At 48.7% G+C, this 20,654-nt stretch overlaps 7 protein-coding genes across 7 annotated transcripts; 3 read left to right on the top strand and 4 right to left on the bottom strand.

The window, feature by feature from the left end:
- Nucleotides 1-1,517: 1,517 nt before the first annotated feature.
- Nucleotides 1,518-2,118, top strand: MAA_00258 (proteinrelated to prefoldin subunit 1; the record flags this gene model as incomplete). Its single annotated transcript, XM_007818256.1, has 3 exons — nt 1,518-1,547; nt 1,622-1,788; nt 1,944-2,118. The coding sequence occupies 3 exons, from the start codon at nt 1,518-1,520 to the stop codon at nt 2,116-2,118; spliced, it is 372 nt and encodes a 123-aa protein (XP_007816447.1).
- A 743-nt stretch (nt 2,119-2,861) lies between these two features.
- MAA_00257 (uncharacterized protein) lies at nt 2,862-4,066 on the top strand (the record flags this gene model as incomplete). The annotated part of the gene is made up of 2 exons (XM_007818255.1): nt 2,862-3,770; nt 3,836-4,066. The coding sequence occupies 2 exons, from the start codon at nt 2,862-2,864 to the stop codon at nt 4,064-4,066; spliced, it is 1,140 nt and encodes a 379-aa protein (XP_007816446.1).
- A 450-nt stretch (nt 4,067-4,516) lies between these two features.
- MAA_10884 (Oligopeptide transporter OPT superfamily) lies at nt 4,517-5,041 on the bottom strand (the record flags this gene model as incomplete). The annotated part of the gene is made up of 1 exon (XM_011412830.1): nt 4,517-5,041. One exon carries the CDS (start codon nt 5,039-5,041, stop codon nt 4,517-4,519), a length of 525 nt encoding a protein of 174 aa, XP_011411132.1.
- An 895-nt stretch (nt 5,042-5,936) lies between these two features.
- Nucleotides 5,937-7,208, bottom strand: MAA_00256 (oligomeric Golgi complex component; the record flags this gene model as incomplete). Its single annotated transcript, XM_007818254.1, has 1 exon — nt 5,937-7,208. The coding sequence occupies one exon, from the start codon at nt 7,206-7,208 to the stop codon at nt 5,937-5,939; it is 1,272 nt and encodes a 423-aa protein (XP_007816445.1).
- A 1,986-nt stretch (nt 7,209-9,194) lies between these two features.
- MAA_00255 (TRAM/LAG1/CLN8 like protein) lies at nt 9,195-10,055 on the top strand (the record flags this gene model as incomplete). The annotated part of the gene is made up of 2 exons (XM_007818253.1): nt 9,195-9,482; nt 9,567-10,055. 2 exons carry the CDS (start codon nt 9,195-9,197, stop codon nt 10,053-10,055), a joined length of 777 nt encoding a protein of 258 aa, XP_007816444.1.
- An 810-nt stretch (nt 10,056-10,865) lies between these two features.
- Nucleotides 10,866-14,390, bottom strand: MAA_00254 (SH3 domain-containing protein; the record flags this gene model as incomplete). Its single annotated transcript, XM_007818252.2, has 4 exons — nt 10,866-10,891; nt 10,950-12,707; nt 12,771-14,124; nt 14,193-14,390. 4 exons carry the CDS (start codon nt 14,388-14,390, stop codon nt 10,866-10,868), a joined length of 3,336 nt encoding a protein of 1,111 aa, XP_007816443.2.
- A 769-nt stretch (nt 14,391-15,159) lies between these two features.
- MAA_00253 (AMP deaminase) lies at nt 15,160-18,357 on the bottom strand (the record flags this gene model as incomplete). Its single annotated transcript, XM_007818251.1, has 5 exons — nt 15,160-15,541; nt 15,614-16,734; nt 16,802-17,763; nt 17,822-18,214; nt 18,351-18,357. The coding sequence occupies 5 exons, from the start codon at nt 18,355-18,357 to the stop codon at nt 15,160-15,162; spliced, it is 2,865 nt and encodes a 954-aa protein (XP_007816442.1).
- Nucleotides 18,358-20,654: the final 2,297 nt, after the last annotated feature.

Here is a 20,654-nt window from a genome sequence, read left to right as displayed (position 1 = left end):
TCCATGCGACTCTAAAATGTACTAATGGTCGCTCTTCTCCTACTACACTGCAGGGGCAACGATGGGAAACGCTAATGAGATGATACATAGATCCGGTGCAACTCGTGGATGAGCTTGGTATGATATATACGACTTGTTTGATGATTTATGCGAGTTTCGCAGTCTCAAGATCCCGGGTCTTTGCTGTCAAGTTGGGGGTTGGCCTGACAACATTGGCCGTGTTCATCACGGTGAGCTTTGCTTGTTTTCCGGAACGACGGAAGATATCCTCCTACTAATGAATGACGTTCCTAGCTGTATTATCATGCCACAAAAGATCCGGCGTTTCACCAAGCTGCCTATGCGGTTCTGACCGCTACTGTTTTGATTCGCAGTATATGGGTTATGGAAGTACAAGTGCGGCCCTCGTTGCAAGCAGAAGATGCTGCCAGAGCTCGGTATATACTCAAGACCATGTGGGCATTGGTCGCTACGGGTGAGATACGCGGCTTTCGTAAGAGAGATGTGTAATTTTGCTAAGCGCAGATCCTACACCAGGCCTTACTGTGTTCCTCACTGGCTATGCCATTTGGAACCTTGATAACATATTCTGCTCGCAACTACGCGGGTGGCGACGGCAAATCGGTTTGCCGTGGGCCATTCTTCTAGAAGGTCATGGCTGGTGGCACTTGATGACGGGCCTAGGTATGGTCACCAGGCTCTTTGGTTTCTTATACAAATATGATGTGGGAAAAGCAGGCTAATAATCAGTGTGTAGGAGGTAATACGAGTCACATGCAAATCTACCCTTTCAGATATCATAGCACTTTGAAGATACCTCACTAACACGGGAGTTTCATTTCCTCTCTAGCCTATTACTATATTGTTTGGGGCATTTGGCTGCGTCACTGCCTCCTGGGACAAAGCCAGGGGTACACTCTATACTGGCCAAGGCTCCTCGCATCCATCCCGGAGATACGAAAGGTTCAAGGTAAGGCAAAGCACCATTGATGGATGATATATGGCTTCCAGTTTCCAGCGCTACGGGTTCTTGTAGCTGGGATGCTTTTTCCAAGCATACAGGGTGCTTAACACCTGGGCGACACGCGCAACCAAACCTTGGCTCGGGTGAAAATGGCCTGGGTTCTATATGTCAAGATTTATTTTTAAAATAGACGAGAATTCCTCTTCTAGCTAAATACTATATGTAGAACCCCTTAGCCAAAGATATAGTCGACCACCTAAAATGGCGACTGGTTGGACGAGCGGTTGGCAGCATCGAGGCGCCCACCGAAAATCGCGGCTGAAAGTACGGAGTAACGCCACTTACATCCATCCCCCTAGCTGTGGCGAGTTCGTTCGCAGACTCGGATCGGTGCCAGGTACACCCGTCAATCCTCCAACCTCGTCATTCGATTCCGTCAACAAAGGCGTAGCCTGGCAAAATTCAAGCTTCTCTATTCTGTTCAAGCTTACGCGTTTCCGGATTTGCCTTCTCAGGTCCATCGACGGACTACTAATTTCTACGTACCAACATCATGTCCATTTCGAATGAGGCTCTTCACAAGGTACATGCGTGCACCAAGCTGCATAATCTTGCTTTCGGCTTGAGCAAGCGACAGTGTTGATTAACATTTTCCAGCTTGCTCGCGAAATCGAGACCCAGGCAGTGGCTGCACAACAACAAATTGGCCTGGCACGAACTCAAATGGCTGCAAAGCAGCGCGAGCAACGCTTGGTTAGCCTAACCCTTAGCGAATTGGCGAGCCTTCCGGAGGAGGCGGTAGTTTACGAAGGCGTCGGCAAGATGTGAGCTCAAGCATTTTGATTTACATACACTGCGGTAATATTTCGATCACTAACAAGAATCCCAATCCTTCTTCAGGTTTGCGTCACTTCCCCTTCCAGTTTTACGACGGAAGCTGGAGGGTCAAACGCAGGATTTAGATTCTGACGTGGACAAGCTTAACCAACGTCTTCTATATCTTGAAACCACGCACAAAAACAGCCGCGAGCACATTGAACAGATGCTCCGCGGTCGCTGAAGCTATGGTTCAGCTGCCTTGCGTGGCCAAGCTTGCGCAGAGCAACCTGCAAGTATGGACAAACGGCACATCAAACTTTGAACCAGAGCGGTAACCTTACGTCAGCTGGAACTTGCTTATCCGCGACCTAACACGCGCCACGTCGTTTGTTATTGTCTTTGCCGCTTAACAAGAAGCGCAGCCTGTTGCTACTTGAGCACTTGAGATTTATCTACCTAGATACCTAGGTAGGTATTGGGATACCTGTTAGAGAGAGCCTTTGAGGGGTGGGCAGACAAGGTTCTTATGTACCTACCTAGGTAGTGAGTGAGCGGTTGCCCTGGGCCTTCCGCTCGTGTGAATTGGACAAGTTTGAGCCAGCCATTTTACGATGACGGCTCGTACAATGCCTCCAGTACGAAGGAGAGCCATTCAAGAATCCGTTTGCGTGTCGCCGAAGCTCGCTGACCCTAACTGTGCAAATTTAGCAACCTCGGGCTAGCCAATCATCCCGCGCCTACAGCCGCCTGAACTGAGCTGAGAAAAGACAACATTGAACCACCCCTACCTACATGTAGCCATGGTTGCGCCCGCCGCCGCCCCCGCTCCAGCCCTACGAGAGAAATGTCCTGGGCCTTCAGTTCCCCCTCAACCCTCTCATGCGTCTTACATATGTACATACCTAGGTAGATAACTAGGTGAATTTGGTCCCAGATTTTCCACCTTGTCTGCATTTCGCTCGCACTTTTTCTTCGAGAATCCCCGCATGAATTTGGCTGGCGACGATTCCAATATTCATCATTATTTAAAGACGATCCTCTCCATCGTGTGGATTATATAACGTCGTGGTAATTGACTATGAGTTACTATTCTGACGACGAGGATGTGGATGTTCGCATCCGTCACCATGGCCACTCTCCTCGGCCTGTTAGATATGTCGAGCGACCACGAAATTATTATGGTGTACCTGCTGGGCCTAGCTATCTAGTCCCGGAACAGCACACGACCGTCGTTGCGCGTTCTCGTTCCCACGACAGATCCCGTGATCGAAGAGCCAGCCCGCCCAGCCCTGTGCCAGCCCCAGCCCAGCCAGTGATTATCAATAACCGGTTCTACGGTGAGCACTCCTCGGATGATGATGACGACTATCGACGACGTCGGCAAGTCGTTTATCGTCGTCGCAGCTCCGATTCGAGGTCGAGGTCGAGGTCGAGGTCACGCCTTACTAGAGAGGAATGGGAGGCTGAACTTGCTCGTCGTGAACTTGAACGACTCCGCCTTGAGAATTCGCGGGATAGGGAGGAACGCCGCTTAACAAAAGAGGCTAGAGATGAGGCCGAGCTGAAACGTGCCAAGATGGAACTGGACGAGATTAAACAGCGTGAGGCCAGGGCCGAGGAGGAGAAGCGTATCAAGAGAGAGCTGGAGCTGAAACGGCTGAAAGAGGAGGAGGAGGAGGCGGAAGAAAAGAAGCGCCGCAACAAGGAGGCTGCCGAGGCAGTGGAACGCTACAAGAAACTCGAGGCGGATCGAATGGCTGCGGAAAAATTACGCAAGGAACAGGAAGAAAAGGAATACAAACGTCGCATGCAGGAAGACTTGTTGAAATCTGGCCTAGACGAGAAGGCCATTTCGGCCATTCTTGAAAAGAAAAAGGTACCTAATGCACCTGAGCCAGGCCATAGGCCCACCTATACTCGAATGGCCCGTAGGCATTTGTCCATCGAGACTCTAAGGACCTTCCATATCGATTTCGACATTGACAATGTAAGTAATTATTCTCCGATCGTCTCTGCAGGATTTTGATTTGTTTCTAATTTGGGATAAACAAGGACCCCGAGTATATTCTGATTAAGCGGTGGGTTCCAGAGTGGGAACAAGATCAATTCTGGCGGCACACGAAATACATCCGTGAGAAACGGAGTAGCACTCTGTTGATTGAGGAGAAAAAGACACACCGGCACGAACCTCAGTTTGAGTGGGTTCGCAAGAAGAGTGATCGTAAAAGGAGCAAGTCTCCTGGTGGTCTTCTGATGTATCTGGCTGGAGCCAAGCCTGCCTAAGAGGGGAATAGCAAGAATGAGTAGCAAGAAAGGGCTTCCGTTTGACTCTCGCTTTGGCGTTTCTGTCTTTTTGTTTTTGTCTTTCCCCGTTATCCCTCCCCCCAATAACAACCCTTTTTTTTCGTTTCTCTTTCGTTCGAAATGTGTGTCAGGTTCTCTAGTGGGCAGCCGTTCACAAGTATTCCATAGAAGTTATGCTTATCTTTGTTTTGTCATTTCTCTTAATTTAAATGAATTGTATTGATCGCCCCGAGCCTGCTTCGTTCCTTGTCTTCTTTATCTCTCTCTGCTCCTCCCTTTGGAGATATTTCATTAGCTAGCCTACCATTCAGAGTTGCTCTATTTACACAAACACACACGCGTGCACACACGCAAACACACACATACACATATATATAGACGCTGAGTTGGGTTGTTTTACCTCCATAGGATGCATTTGCTATTAGACATTCATGACGCACCAAACCTACGAATGAGCTCTTCATACACCGTCCAGGCCAATGCGGAACTGAGCGCTTTGCGGCTCATTCTCAATGCCAGCCCATCTAAAAGAGATCGCAGGCCATCTTCGGTGATCATTTTATACCCTGCCTGCCACACATTCCTGTATTGCCGTGGTTGCAGCTGGATCCTGGTCTTAACTGCGTCAAAAGGATTTGATATAACAGAACAAGCGGCGCCAGCTAGGATTCCGGATGCGAAATTAACAGTACTTGCCATAGATGCCGTCATCTTGTGTTGTTTACCTTCAACACGAATTGTAGACGCGGCTATCGAGCCGAGTTGGGTCTTGAGCACTTCATAAAACAACACGTACATTCCCGCGTACGGCGCATCTCGGATGGCCGTAGCTCCAAACCCCGAGAAAAAGCCCCGAAACCCGTCTCGACGCCGGATATCAGCAGCGGCAGAGACAACCGATGTGTAAGAGTAAAGGTTGGACTCGAATCGAACCTTGATAACGGTCAGGGGCATGAGAACAAGGCCTGCAAATGTCCTGGCTACGGCGCCAGAGGCTAGATTCGCCCAAATAGTAAGAGTAGGGAGTGCCGAGGAGGCATTATGATTATTGTGGTGCCGTCCCAGGGTATTTGTTTGCTGTACGTGTTGGCGTATGGCATTGAGGGAAGTAAAATACAAAGCCGATCCAAACCCAGTTCGGAGGGCGGAGGGTACGGTTCCTCGCCAGAGACTGCGTGCAACGTGGGGAGAGTGGCGTATATCTTGCCAACAGGTGGAAAGAGATGAGGTACCAGACTGTTGTACTCGAGTTTTAAGCAGGTCTAGAGGCTGCAGAATAACCGCAGATGCTATGCCAGAACCAAGCCCAGAAACGAAGTGTTGCGCTACAGTCGATTTGTAAGTTTTGGCGGCCCACGTTATCCCTATGATGCCATTGTTTTCGTACCTGATTTAGCTCGCACAGGCGTGTTGTTGTTTTTCATTTCACTGAAAAGGAATTTCCCATTGTGTTGTAGGCTCTACACACAAGATCACTGGATGGATACGTCTGGCAAAGAACTTGCTGCTCTGTGATGAGAGCACGTGGAGTACGCAGGCGGATGGAGCTGCGGCCAAATCAACCACAGGCTTACGTGAGAAGTCCAGTACCCTGCATTGGAAAGGTACTTGACATCTACCTATCCAATAGGTACTTAGTACTAGGTAAATTAGGTACTAGGTAGGTAGCCTGGCAACAGCACCACGTCTATTGGGCTCAACTTTTAGAAGCTCTAGGGAGAAATTCAAAAACAAAATAACTTAAATTGCTCCGTAGATGTATGAAAAGTCCGCTTGTGCTTTATCGCTCTAACCAAAAACAGGGGCCACGCGTGAACATTAATACTTGACCGGTCAACCTAAATACCATTTAATGCATATCTCTAATAACCAAACTGGTGGGAGTAGTCTGGCTGGTCCGATGTTCGCCAATGACGGACTCAAGTCGGCCTGCTAACAGTCTGTGTCGTTTAACCAGCTCTACCCATTCCGCCATTCCGATAGCTGACAGAAACATGCCAAAGTCCGCGCCTAGCCGACCCAAACTTCCAGCACAATACAAAACTTGTGTCATAATGCTTTCTCTTGAGGCTTGGTCTTTGATGACGGGTAGGTACGTTTGTAAGGTGTCCATCAGAAGACCTATCAGGTGCAACGGAAAGCTAGTAAGGACACTAGGCAGAGGATTCATCGGGTCGGTTGCTGCGCTATCCGAATGGGAAAAACTGGAATCCACGCTTTTGGAAACCGATATCATGCCGAAACTGTGTTCGCGAAATACTTCGATGAAACGCTTGAGATACCGCTCGGTGTGCTGGCCCCCGGACCATGCTTGAGATATCTTGACGTCTCGTATGCGCTCCTCGTCTGCCAGTTGTTTTAGAGGGTCCAGTGCGTCTAGGGTGGCAATCAGTGTGCTAAGTCGACACACAAGGAATATCGCAGGCAGGGATTCCTCTGTTTGGATATTGGTAACAAGCTCGGGGACAATTCGTTTGAGCCAGCCCATCGTACGGAGGCTTGGAGCGAGTTTGAGATTGGGTGTTTGTAACGTAGCTATTAGGTCGACTGCCATTCGCCTAATGGCTGAGTTTGCCTCGTCCAGCACCGATGCGACAAGAGGCGAGGATGGGTATAGGGATGCAAGGCGACGAACATGTGCATACAGGTCGAGACTAGACGAGTAACTGACCGGGCTGGATGTGACAGCAGAGTTGAGAAGCTGTGGGAGCTCCATCATATCGACTAGTCTCTCCCCATTCTGTAGGAGACGGAGTGCCTTCTTCCGCTCTGTGATGCTGCTGTTCTCGCTGGCTTTGCCAAACTCGGAAGAGAATAGTTCTGCCTCCTGATCAAGCCTTGGGACTGTATGCGTCAGTTCGCCTGTTCTTTTGGCCAGCAGGGCAAATAGCTGGCGTAGCGCTGAGTGACTAGCGGCTGATTCGACAATGGGCCTGTGTGATTTTTTGGACAATGATTGCACGGATAGTAGCAACGAATTTGATGCTTGTGAGAGTTGTTGTGGTTCTGTGGTTCGTATGGACTCGACTGATTGTCCCGCCAGGTAGGTCAGATAAGACAATACGGTCGCATCAAGTGCTTTTCCCTGTCCCAGGAGACGATCGCTCAAGGCCTCTGCCATGTTGAATGAATTGGCTGTGGCATGCAGGCAACAGGTGCTGCCTTTTTTGCGCCGTGGCTCAGGTCGAATTGTCTTTGTATGTGTGTGTGTGTGTGTGTGTCTCTATCTCAGAATTGAGTGCCGAGCGCTGGAACCATATATCACTTGCCTGGTTTATTGTCTCGCAGCTGCCTGTACACGCAGCCAGCTAGTGGTGTTCGAGTGCAGCCACGGCTTATTTAATATAAAGGCGGCCTTTTCCCGAGTCTGTGGTATCAGGCTATGTATTTTCAGTCAACATATACCGGTATTTGGTCCCGAAGTGTGTGGTTGGTTACACTGGTGAATGAACAACAGATCAAGTTTGGTGGACGCAAGTGGACCGCAACTTCCTCCCAATCAGCGGATATATGTCCGTCACGGCCTCCACCTACCCTATGTCACAGTCATGTTTTTCGGTTGTGTTCCTGTGTTTTCGCATTGCTATTGCTGCCCTGGCCATTACTTCCCTTCGCCAGCCTTCTTTGTTGGTCATCGATTTGCCCTCGTCCATAGCTCTCCTCGCATGTCTTTCGTTATGCTAGACTCCCTGCCTCGATAACAGTGCTTCTATTATGACAAGCGGAAGGATTCCGTGCCCACCGTCGTAAGAAAAGGGGAACGTTCACACGGCGCAGGAACAGCTACCTACCCAGGTAGGTACCAAGATAAAGCAGGCATACAAGGAGCTCGGAGGCAAGACACAAAAAGGGCTGGTTAAAGTACCTATTGAACAAGGTTCGAGCAAGCACGGAGCCACAAGCACCTGGGCCAATATACTATGCTCGGTCCTCGATGGCTCCAGGAGCGTTCCGTATCCCGCCTCGGCATCACACGGGCATAGTGGCATCAACCGCACGAGACCTGCTTATTCGCTCCGACGTGCTCTCTCTACCAGGCGCGAGTCGACACCGAAAGGACCAGTACTGGTGGTCACGACACCAGAGGAAATACGTATATTGTTACACTTAGCGCGCCACAGCGAGGCATATGCCATGACAAAGACAGCACCCGGCCTCACAGAAAAGTCAGATCGTGTACCAGCAGCACTAGACATCCCGCCCAAATACCAGTTCGTGATCCCGGGGCGCACTAGTTGACCATGTAGAGACAACTGAAGATAACGAACAACCACAAAGGACCACCATCCGAGCATATAAGGAAAAAGTAAGGTGGAATGTGTGTGAAAGCGGCAGACTCATTGCTGGACGAGACGTAATCGAAGCCAACATTGAAGCAGCAACGTCCACACTGAGGCTTTCTGATGTTTTGTTTGTCACCAGAGTTCCGTGCACTGTGGAGTCTCGGGATCTTGGACAACTGGAAGTATCAATTCATAACCCATGACACAGCCAGGCGGAGACCTCACGTGCAGGACTTCCCCAACAAATCTGGCCCGGACAGCACCCTGAACCCACTGCCACCGGACCCGCAGCACCTTGCGTGGGACTAGACGTATACTGATTTGATGGCTAGTAAGCCTAACAGGCCCAAGACGCGGACCAATATATATTGCCAGGCAAGGCGATACTACGAAGAGCAAACTCGCACACATCCATCCCCTATCGTCCTGCCTGGTGACATACCACTACCGAAGCATAGCTACCCAGGCACCTAACTATTATCGCCAAAACTCCCATATTGTCGTCTATTTGGGTACCTGCTCAACGCATCGGAAGCTCGTTCCAACCGCGCTCAAGAGCAGCACCCGTACATAGCCAAGACACAAGGAATCAGTGAGCGTGGAGGAGGCCCGGAGACAATCATTATAACATGAAGGACCCATTCTTCATCGAACCACTGCCATGGTTGGTTAAAATGGTACAGCCCTGGTGCGACTGGCTGAGTCTGCCAACATTGTCCTTGCACATACACGAAATTATCCTCGGTGCATTGTTCTACTCCGTTATTTTCTACCCGATTTCGCCAATTGTGTCTCAGATTCTAGCACCAAAGTACTACAGAACAATGCCTCGGAAGAGACGCCTGAACTGGGATGCACATGTCGTATCGATGATCCAAGCCACACTGATCAATGGTCTGGCAATATGGGTCATGATCGCAGATGATGAGAGGAGGGAAATGTCATGGGAAGAGCGTATATGGGGGTATACAGGGGCGACAAGCATGATTCAGGCTCTAGCCGCAGGGTATTTTGTATGGGACCTCATCGTCACCAGCATGAACCTGGATGTATTTGGACTTGGAACTCTGGCACATGCGATTGCGGCTTTGCTCGTCTTCTCCCTTGGTTTTGTAAGGCAATACCCCCGACTCATCTCCAATGACAGAAACGCAAAGTAAGTTTTTGAGGATGATGGACTTGCTAACTTTCCACAGCGGCCATTTGTTAACTATTATGGATGCATTTTCATTCTTTGGGAGCTGTCGACACCCTTTCTAAACATTCACTGGTTCATGGACAAGCTTGGCATGACGGGATCGAAGGCTCAACTATACAACGGATTTCTCCTCTTATCTAGCTTCTTCTCATGTCGGTTGATATACGGTACATACCAGTCAGTCATGGTATTCCGGGATATCTGGAGCGCAATAAACGGGCACCCTTCTCCCTCATCACTACATTTGATGACCATGCGATTTGCAACCGATGTCTCCACCATACCGCCGTGGCTTGGGGCTGTTTACCTGGCAAGCAACCTTACTCTTAATGGCCTGAACTTTTATTGGTTCATCATGATGGTCAAGGCCGTTCGCAAGCGTTTCGAACCCGGCCAGCAACCGCAGACTGAGGTGGAAGTTGACATGTCTTCTGTTGCATCTGCCGTCTCTGGTGGATCCGCGAATCTACATCGACGAAAGGCTTGAGTGAAGGGCATTGAACATATCAAGTTCTCTTTCATCATGCCTCCCGATTCGACAGCCCCTCGGCCTGTATATAATGCTCGTCCATGCAGGTTTCGATGCTTCTGATGTTTCCCGGATTTTGAATACATGGTTCTAGATACACAAAGCAACGGTCAGTCTTAGCTGTTCTTGTATTAGAATGGAAGCTTAGCCAATACGACTTTGACTGCTCTATTTATATCTGATGATACGATGATTAGAGTATCAATGTGTAGCTGATCCTACTGCTGAACGTTGGGCATTTGACTTTTAAACGACAGGGACGCACAAGGAAACACCTGTGTCCTCATCTGCGTCTTCTTAATATATATTGGTGAATGTAGTAGTCATTAAATCTTGTCCACTGCGATCGCATAATATGTACAAATTGTATCGAATCACCGTTCCGTGTCCAACCAAAAGAATAGAACATCGGTACGTGCCGCCATTAAACGCTCTTGCGATAAGAGAATCAAAACTGTATAGCGTGGCGGTCAAATGGAGAGAGATCGGATATATCTGAAGGCTACCCCATCCAGATTTTAGTCAACAAATAAGAACGGAAAGAAAGTCGTACGCTATCTATAATGCTTAATAGCCACAATTTTTGGGTGCGAGTACGCAAGGCGATTTAAACCCATTGCACGAGAAATGGTGTGTTTCATTCAATTGGCGCCCGACATGGCGAATAAGGAAACACTTAACTGCAATTCAACGGCAAGATGACATGTCAGAGCTGCTGACATAATACAAATGAGCTGCTCCAGGAACCAGCACTGTGTAAATTAGGCATTAAAAACCGAAAGGATTGTCAGGAGCTTTAAGAAATTAGATAAGACACAGAATATTTTTTGGATGACTGCGTTCTGCACTTACTTGCTTGAGATAAGTTGGCTCGTCTACCAGTTTGCTGGGGAATGAGCTTTTTCGGATCTGAAGAGATTCCGAAGCGAACCGGAGGCGGAGGCCCTGTTTTTTGAGGCTGCAATGGTTGTACAAAGCTACTGCCACCTGCTATACTGGTCTGTTGAGGCTGTATGCCTTGAACTCCTGTACGTTGTGGTTCTAATGCTTGGGGTAAGAAGCTATTTATGTTGCCAGTCGCCGCCATACCTTGTGGAAATCCTGAAATTGAAGATGGGAATGATGCTTGGTACCCTGTCGGTTGAGTTTGAATTGGCACAAATTGAGCCTGACGATTGAGATTCCCGGAAATGCCTGTCGTCATAGGATGCATGAATTGTTGCTGCCCTGGAATGCCAGCAGAGAAGGATGTTATGCCCGGCGGCTGGACGCTGATATAGCCAGTCATGGCAGGCTGCAACTGTTGAAACTGGGAGGTATACTGTTGTTGCAACCTGGCTTGGGCAATATCGCCGAGGCTTTGGCCTGGAGGTGCTACTTGTCCTTGAACAGAGCCAGTCATCTGAGGTGCCAAGGCTGGAGGCGAGAAAGTAGCTGACTGGGCCGAGTGAGGTGCTGATAACGGCCTTTGCGGGGGCGGCGATACCAAAGAGGTCTGGTTTGGTGATATTGATGGGGGTGCAGGCCGCTGTCTCGCAACAGGCCTTGGAGGGATCCCAGTAATAGCTTGCGAGGCAAGAGGGCCGGTTCCGTTAGAGCTGGGCACAGTTGAGAAAAATGTCGGACTCACGCTAGGAAGATTCTGTACTGAGGGTTCCTCCTTCTGCTCAACTGGTTGGCGTAGCTCTGCAGCAGATACCGCTTCCACCTTGCTTGGCTGAAGGGGCTCTGTCAATAGCGACAATTCCTTAATTGAGCCAGTCAGCGTAACACCTGAGTTCGAGGCTGTTGTTGGCTGCATTGCAGGTGCTGCAGCAACAGGCTTTGCTGGTTTGTCTGCGGTGCCTGCAGGGAAACTGCTGGGCTTCACGTCCCAGGCATCATCATCAAAACCACTTTTTTTGTTGTCAGTCCTGGTGGGACTAGTCCCAGAAGGAGATGCAGCATTCCGAGAACTAGGACCAGGCGATCCAACGTCATCCTTGGAGAAGGCAGCAGCATCTACCACGTCGCTTGTTTGCACCGCCGGCGCAGGTCGTCCTTTTCTAGTATTGTTTCGAAGAGCGCCCCCCGGGCCAGAGAAGAGCCCCCCGGCATTTGCTTCGGGGTCTTGAACGTTACGTTCTCGGCCAAACTTCATGTCTAATGTGCGCATGACTTTGATTATGTCTCCTTCCCTCAGACCGAGCGTTCGAAGGATTGTGGCGTTAACGTCGGGAAGTACACTTTCATCCATGGAATCCTTTGTAAAGGCTTGGGCGTATCGTTCGCATAATCCAACTGGAACGTCGCAAGAAAGAAAAAATTGAAACCAGTCATACTCTGGCTTGGGATTCTTGCTAACCGATGCGCCGACCTCGGCAGGCCGTCTGTCCATCAATTTCGTCCTTTTGACATCCGCTAATGGTTTGTCGTCATCCAAAGAAATGCCAGTTACATTCTCAACGTATTCCAGGTCCTCGCGTGACATTTTCGCAATCGGAACCGCAATTTTGACTCCGTTCATTTTGTGTAAGTGGATCTTCCCGTCTTTGAGCCCGAGGAACTGTGCCTCAACGCTGAAGGAGCCTGATCTATCGGTCCATGTTCGTAACTTAGAAATGTCAGGCTCTAGGGTTAATGTTAATTCGATTATATCTTATTCATTAGAGAAGTCCTGGGGGATTGACAAACTTGATTTTGATTTGTGATGATTTCCGACTTCGTTGCGTCCGTTTTCCCGCCGGCTTCGCTGTTGCCTCGAATTATTACCATTTTCTCCGGCTACAAGGCTGCTACCTCTTTCAGGGAGAGGCGTCCCATGTCCTACCTGCTGAGGCTCCTTGCTTGCTCTTATGGCCTCTTTGGTTAACCTTATCTCCTCGAGCCGGTTTTGCTCCACAGTTGCCCTAGCAGAGTCGATCCCGGAATTGATTGAAGCCGGTGGAGACATGATTCCGGATATTTCGATATAGCTGCTGGGTACGACGCCCTCTTTGCCATTCTTCACTCGTCGGACCTGCCACCAATCTTCACTCTTGGAATCATCAATGATGACAACGTCATCACCAGCTGCAACAGTAACTTCATCATCCCCCTGTGCCATAAAATCATACAGAACATGCCCTTTGTGTTGTCTGCGTTGCGAGCTCGCCATAATCACCTCTCGTAAACCTTCAGCACGCACTGCACCAGAGAGTTCACCTAGGGCTGCCACAATTTCTTCCGCTGTATCTTTGGCGCCAGCGTGGAAGTCGATGCTTTTACTGGGACGGACGAGTTCCATGAAAACATGCTTGCCCTCCCTGGAGTAATGCGTCATCCTTTCCGCAGTCCATTCTTGTGGAGGGTCGTCTTCAGCACGTTCAGGAGCAATGAGAATTGTGCCTGTGCCTAAATTAATGCCCAAGGTTGTAGGCATTTTCTTCCGTTTGCCCATCACAGACACCATTTCGTTGATATTGTACATGTGGAACCCTCCAGGTGTTCGATATGGTTCCTCTGTCAGCTGAGCCTCGCGTGCCTCTAGTCGAGAAGATGAGCGCTCCGGGGTATGATCAATTGTGCTTGTGGGTCGGGGACGGGAAGGCAGTGCCGGAGAACGAGGCTCGGGGTTATCCTCACGATCCTCTGACGGACGAGAATCGTCATGTTGTGTCTGGTATCCTGTCGGCTGTTGGGTAGGCGGTGAGGATGGGTTTTGCGTCGACGCCCTGGCTTTTCCTTGGATGACACTTGCTAAAGCAGCCGCCGGTGTCGACAGGGACGAAGTTGTGTTGGACGGTGATTCTTTCGGTGCGGCTACCGAGTGCGGCCTTACTGGCAATGCGGGTGGCGCAGGCAAGCTTGGAGAGTCTTGGGTTGTGCCTTCTTGCATCTCAATGTAGTTTGATGGAACGAACCCATACTCGCCGTCAAGACCAACAAGTATCCAGTCAGGGTCGGACGTGTCGAACACTTGCAGTACGGCTTCTTCAGGAAAAGAAAGTTCTTCATCTGTCTGGCGGGTATATTCGTAAATAGCGCGGGCATGGCTGACAATCGGAGCCTAAAATACCAAGAATTATTAGCATGAGATCGTCTCACTCGAGTTGAAATGCTCTTCGCGGAACCTACCTCCTCCACATAATTATTTGGTACTAAACCAACCGGCTCATCTTCATCCTCCACACCGGCCTTTTTCTTGGCTTTCCACCATCCATCATCTTCGCCCTTCTCCAGGACATAGAGCACATCACCTTCGGCAATGGCCAGCTCGCCTTCGGCTCGTGGTTCATAATCGTAAATAGTTGTGTACACACCTAGAAATCCCATATCGGCGTCGGCTAGGGAGATGGCGCGTGTGTGCTACGCACCACCAAGATTTCCTGGATTTTTCGTATATTGCGTTGCAATGACGCGAGCTCGGCAGGTAAGGAGAGGCAAGCGGAGGGAATGGGTACAGGCAGGTAAGTTGATTGTGGTGGAGGAGGTGGGTGGTGACGACGTTGGAGCAGCAGGTTAGGTAAGCTCACTCTCAACTTACAAGGGGTGGTCGCGACTTGGTGGGCCGACATGGCTTCCTCGGTGACGCATGGAACGCCCTGCATTAGAAAAATTAGAAAATCAGATCTTCTTCGAATTACGACCACAATAACTAGCAAGAGTGTCCAAGAGTCTATGCTTGCTATTAAAAGTATGATGTCAACCAGATAGTTGTGGGCGATTCAATGCATTTCAGTTGGGCGTTCATGCCTGGGGTTTAGATTACTGATATTGAACACTTCATGATCCTGTTAAGCTCTATTGCTTAACATTGTCCCTGTATAACCGAACCAGCCCCCCAAAGAAAAAAAACTTCTTTTTCAGGAGCGGGTTAAACCAAGCATCTAGCTCAAGAACAGAATCGTCCATCGTCTAGTTCACAACAGTTCGCCTTATATTCAGCTTCTCAGACTCTTCTTCGACCTGGTTGCTCGCCTTCTCTCTCTTCTAAGTTTGACACTCTGTTTACCGAAAGTGCTGTCATTGACAAAACGTAGCTTCAAAGCCTCCTATTAGTAGGGGTTGACTAGCATCAGGTTTGTACCGATTCAAGAGACTTTTATAACTCGTCTTCGTCGTCATCCCCAGGCGCCCCACTTGAGTCAACGACCCATTCATCGGCCTGTTGCAAGCTTCGCAGACTCTCAGATCGGTGATCCCGAGTAAAAATTCCGGGGAACAATCTAGGGTCGCTTCCAGATAAGTGTAAATCTGCCATAGCATGTGGACCCCTTCCGGAGTCGCGGCTGGCTTCGCCGTTGAGGGGAGATTTGACGCCCACGCTTGTAGCCCTAGCCTGAGCCCAAAGTGTATTCTCGCCAATTCCTGCCGGTTTTAACGGCTCGTCCGCCCGAGAGGCTGCTCTACAGGCTGCTATATCTGCTGATGTGACGGTCGAGCTCGGTTCTTTAGTTCCATCATATGCCACATATCGCCGTAATCTGCGACGAGGTCAGACACGAATCTCGAAAATTTCACACTCAGTATCTTGGCTCTGGCTTGGGAATACTTACACGTCTCTCTCTTGAAGTAAGGTGTGATATCGGAATTCTTCTCGGCGATCGGGGACGTTGGTCTTGACCATCATATTTCCATCCTTGCCTGGTTTTTCAAAATTATGTCCAAGCCACATCCTTTTAATGGATGCTTCGTATCCGCTTTGCTTGACTGAATTTTTTGCCAGTTCGCACATATCCACAGAGCTAAGCTTATAGATCTGCGCGGCGACTGCATACTCCTCTATGAGCGGCTCTTTGGTAAACGCAAATTGCAATGGGTCGTCTGTGGAGAGCGAAACATTCAGCCCACGTCTGAAGTACTGGTGAAATGGGTTCCGTTCATATGCCAGGAAAAGGGCATTGTTGCTGAGAGGCGACATGGCAATTCCTATTTGCTCTAAATAAAACGCGTATTGTAGCAGAGGAACCTTGCGGAGTAATAGTCCGTGGCTAATACTGTGACATGAGAGAAGGGCTACTGCGAGGTGCTCACTGTCGCCTGCTTCGCCACAGTGCGGGCGCATGACGAGGGTATTAAACCCGCGCTTCTTGCGCCAATGGTTTAGAGAAGCCACATTGGCGAATAAATAGTAGATCCAGTAGCTATAAGGGGGGTTTTGTTTGGAATCCCATACCTGTGGAACAGGAAATTTTCTGAACAACCGTCGTTCTACCTTGCTTTCATCATCGACGCTGTCAAACCCGATGACTCGCTGCAGAAAGATATGTAGTTTGGGGTGACTGGATGGATCTTTCGTTACTTCGAAAAGTGGCTGAAAGACATTCTTGACTATCTGCTCAAACGTTTCCATGAGACCGCTTGCTTTGTAGACATCATAAAGCCGGGGAATCTGAATGAGCCATCGCACGTTGTGCGAGAAGAGCTTGTTATCCACCACCCAAGCTGCCAGTTTGTCCCATTCATCTATGGACTTGCCATATATGGAAATACGCCATTCGACCATTTGATATTTGCTTGATTCCAAATCCGATATAACTTCTTTAGTAATTTCTGCCAAGTATCGTCCGTGGATAAAATTGTCCGTCTTAAGGAATATCGTTCGTAACCGAGATTCTCCGATGGGGTTGTACTTGAGATTGAACTTGTCAAATCTGTGAAACGAGTCGGTATGTGCCTAGTGTAGTGGATTGTTAGTGTCTGCAAGCATTTGTGCGTCAGGAGTGGCACCATGTTGGTCTTACATGCATATCGAGTGTATCAATACTCAGATCGTAGGCAGTAAGATTGATACTAGCAAACACTTCTGCAAGGGTTAAATGTTTGCCATCTCGGAATAGCACTACTTCGTTTGGATACTTCTTCATCTTACTCTTGATGAATCTTAGTAGGTGTTTCTGATTCATACAAGCAGAGTGATGAACGTGAGTGTCGACTTTGCGAACGTTGTAAAAGTCTCGATGTGGCACTTTCTTGCTATCGGCTGTTTCTTGGTACTCATTGAGCAGAGCGTATAAATTGAATTTTGCTTCAAGATATTGTAGTCTCCGGAATGCGAAGCTCTTGCTGGGCCCATCCGATGAAATCGTGAGAATACTCTCGAGGTCCATATAAAATTCCCTGATGGTTGGAACTTTGATTGCCGGCAGCGTGGCGTCATCACTGTCAAACACTTGATAGACGCCACTATCATCGAGTCTGAAGGCCATACCGTCATCCCCGGGCAATGGTAGTAGGTCGTTCATGTTGAAATCCTCTCCAACATCGAGATCTGGTTTCCTTCTCCAGCTGGAAGAAGGACGGTGGTCATTATGCCCTGTTTGGGCAGAAGACAGCGCATCGGGAAAGTTGGTACGACCACCCTTGGTTTGAGCCCAGGCTGGTTCAGGTGGAGGTGGATATATATCCCAGCTGGATTGGTCTCTAGGATTGTCATCTGGCCCTTGAGACGACAGTGCAATGTACTTTCGTCTCAAGTCCAAAACCTTCTGAATGTTTTGAGAAATGGCACTGAGCTCGGCTGTAACATGAGGTTCGGTATCGAAAAGAGTGTTGCTGGGAAATTCGGCCATGCTTCCCTCGGCAGCAAGTCTGGTATTATTCACCTCGCTCTGACTATTTCTAGAGTTGGGAATAGCACCGGAGCTAGTGGCAGGATGATTGTAAGCAAAGCTCTGAGGCATAGAGGAAACTTCGGTGTCATCAACTGTTGAATGCGTCAGTCACTTGGTGGGCATTTCATGATTATTTGGTTGCCAACCCACCTCCATCTTGGTCAAGAATTAAAGAGTCAGTCCCATATTCTGTAACAGGTCGGGACCCCGACGCCAGTGTCGGGCTGTTGGGATTTGAAGGAGTCCAACTACTGGCACCTGCGGTTCCACTACGAAGATCAATTTTGCTTCGCTGATAGAAGAGTTTTGCATCCATTTGCGACATTTGCCGTTCCGCGACAGGATCATAGAAGGTTGTGCGCTTCGGAACATCTCGTAACAACATGCCATCTTGCAAGCCAGCTTGTTCGTCTGCAGGCATAGGAGAAAAGCTCCCCTCGCCGTTTTCTATTGCTTCGACTGTTTCGTCATTTCTCAAGTATGCATCGTCCTGCTCAGTATCTTCACATCGAGCTGGCCGGGTTCGAGAATCGTGAGCGTTATCTGCAGGATGTTGAGCGTTAGCCAAGCTGTGATGAATAGATGCAAGACAATATCTGGTAACATAATCAAGAATAGGACTGAGAAGATCATGAAAAAAGTTTGCAGCAGAACTGTGCAACACATCGTGGAAACTCACCGGCCATGTTGTGTCCAGGTGACAAGCGGACACTGGTTGTCCGTAGTTTATTCAGCTCTTCGCAGATGGCAATGCGATCGATTACTCGGGAGACGCTGCGAGGATGCCACTAATATTTGTCGAGAACTGTGGTAATGTTGGTGTGGACGCGACTTGAGGTCTCTTGATTGAAATGGAGAACCAGATAATACGTGGAGGGCTGGAGTTCTAAAGATGGGGATAATTAGCTGAAGCCAAGGTGAGCCCTCCGACTCGTCGCTGTGATGTGCTGAATGGATTGCGTTGGGTACCTAGGTAGGTTTATCCTTTATGCCGACTGGCATTGAGACGTTTGGATTTCTGAGCTAGCGTGATTGATGGTAGTGTTGGGTCAAGTGTACGGTATACCCATGCCGACACCATTGGCATTACAGGTCATGGCAGGCCATTGGCGGGGTCCGAGGGGTCGGGGTTTCGGAAGGTGCCTATACTCAGAGTATGCATCAATTAAATGAGGTTGTTGAGTGCCGAGTCCGACGTCAGCAAGGAGCTGCAGTGTTTCGGGGAGCGATGCAAAGGCGGAGACCCACGAGTAGCTGCGTTGTTTACAGGAGCAATTGATTTTAATTGGGTGTATAGATGTAAAATAAGGTGATTACAGGGAAGATAATGGGCTTATGAAAGTCGGGCGCAGACCTCGTCGATATATGTTATGTCGGATTGCTCTGAGTTTTTTGGGCGTAAGTCACTGTTATTGTGTTTTGTTCCAGGCTTTGAGTAGCAGAGGCCGTCTCTCGTCTCTGGATGGCTTTTGCCGGCGCGTAAGGTTATGAATCACCTCTTAAGCTAGTAGGTTTGACGCATCGTAATACGTTTAGTATTTTTTTATATTACGTGTTACTATTAATTAAATCAGGTACGGCTACCAGATTATGCTACTAGTGGGTCCCGGTGATTAACTAGCCTTTTTTTCTTTTTTTTTATTAATACTTTAATACATCAATTAAAACAGGGGTTGTATCCGGCATGAGTCAACATTTGAACATTGAAGGTCCGAACTAGGCTGCAGACTAGTTTCTGTACGAGCAATATATTTTATTTCATGTTTTTTTTCTGTTTGGGGTGGGGGAGGAGAGCACGACTATAGCCAGAAAATGGTCTTCCGTGTCTAAGATCTTCGGGTTGGGATTCATGTACAATTGTTCAATTTTTTTTTTTGGACTTCCAAACGAAGGTTCTAATATCTAGTGATCTCGATTACTCGCTCTAGATGGTTGGACTATTCTTGCTTCGCCACAGTGTTAGCCTTTTTTCCACCGCTGTATTGTTTTGGTGCTGATCCAAGCGAGTACAATGCCCCTGCCATGAAAACTATTATCGCCCCAAAGAGGGTGCCATGGGCAAGGGAATTGCCAAAAAGCCAAATGCTAAGCAACAAGCTTACAAGCTTTCTTATATTTAGCACAATCGTGACTGTAAGAGCTGAAGACTTCGCTGCAAGCACGTTGACGCCACGGATGCAAGCATATTGGGTGAGTACGTTGATGGCTAGATATGCAAGTTGGCTTGGAAATGGTGTTGCGATTGAAGAGTTTACCCAAGGTATTGATAGTGTCAGTATGTTGCTATGCATCATGCTCCTGAAGTTTCGCATCATTGATGGCATGAACGGAAGGAAGAGAGGCAACGAGAGCATATGAGAGTAAAATAGGTTTTCTCTCCAATGGGGCCCGTATTGTCGGTAAGTTGCCTCCGTGTATAGTCCCATGATGGCGGAGAGGACTTGGGCTACCAGTAAGATGATGAGCCCAGAGTTGAAAGCTGGGCGACCAGAGTCTCGTTGTAAAACAACCTAAAGCACATTCCATGTTAGCATGTCGCAGGCGAAATTATTGAAAACAAGGTGACTTACCTTTTCTTGGGCATCCGACCAAGCTGCCAGAACAACCCCGACACTCAAGAATATGACGGCGATAGCTTGCAATCGAGCATATCTCTTCCCATACAAGTATCCTGCAATCATTGTAGTAATACTACCCCCTGACCTCAGGATAATATGTACTGGAACCGAAATATCGTAGCTGAATGCGTGGTTATTTAGCACATTGATACAAAAAAAGAGCACGATGTTGATTAGCCACCGCCGTAAAGGAACCTTGGCAGGCGCTATAAAGAGTGGCGGTCTACTCTTGTCCAGTTGCACTACGTATCCTGTCACCGCGACGAAACAGAATTGTACAAATGTCAGGAGCGTTCCTGCTAGGAGGATTAGCCAACGACTAGAGATATCATTGCGCATGTATGGATAAGACCCTACCACTTCCT

The sequence above is a fragment of the Metarhizium robertsii genome (assembly GCF_000187425.2).
Source record: "Metarhizium robertsii ARSEF 23 chromosome Unknown MAA_Scf_3, whole genome shotgun sequence".
NCBI lineage: Eukaryota > Fungi > Ascomycota > Sordariomycetes > Hypocreales > Clavicipitaceae > Metarhizium > Metarhizium robertsii.
The sequence above is the reverse complement of the archived record's forward strand: the minus strand, read 5'-3'. Positions and strand labels throughout refer to the sequence as shown.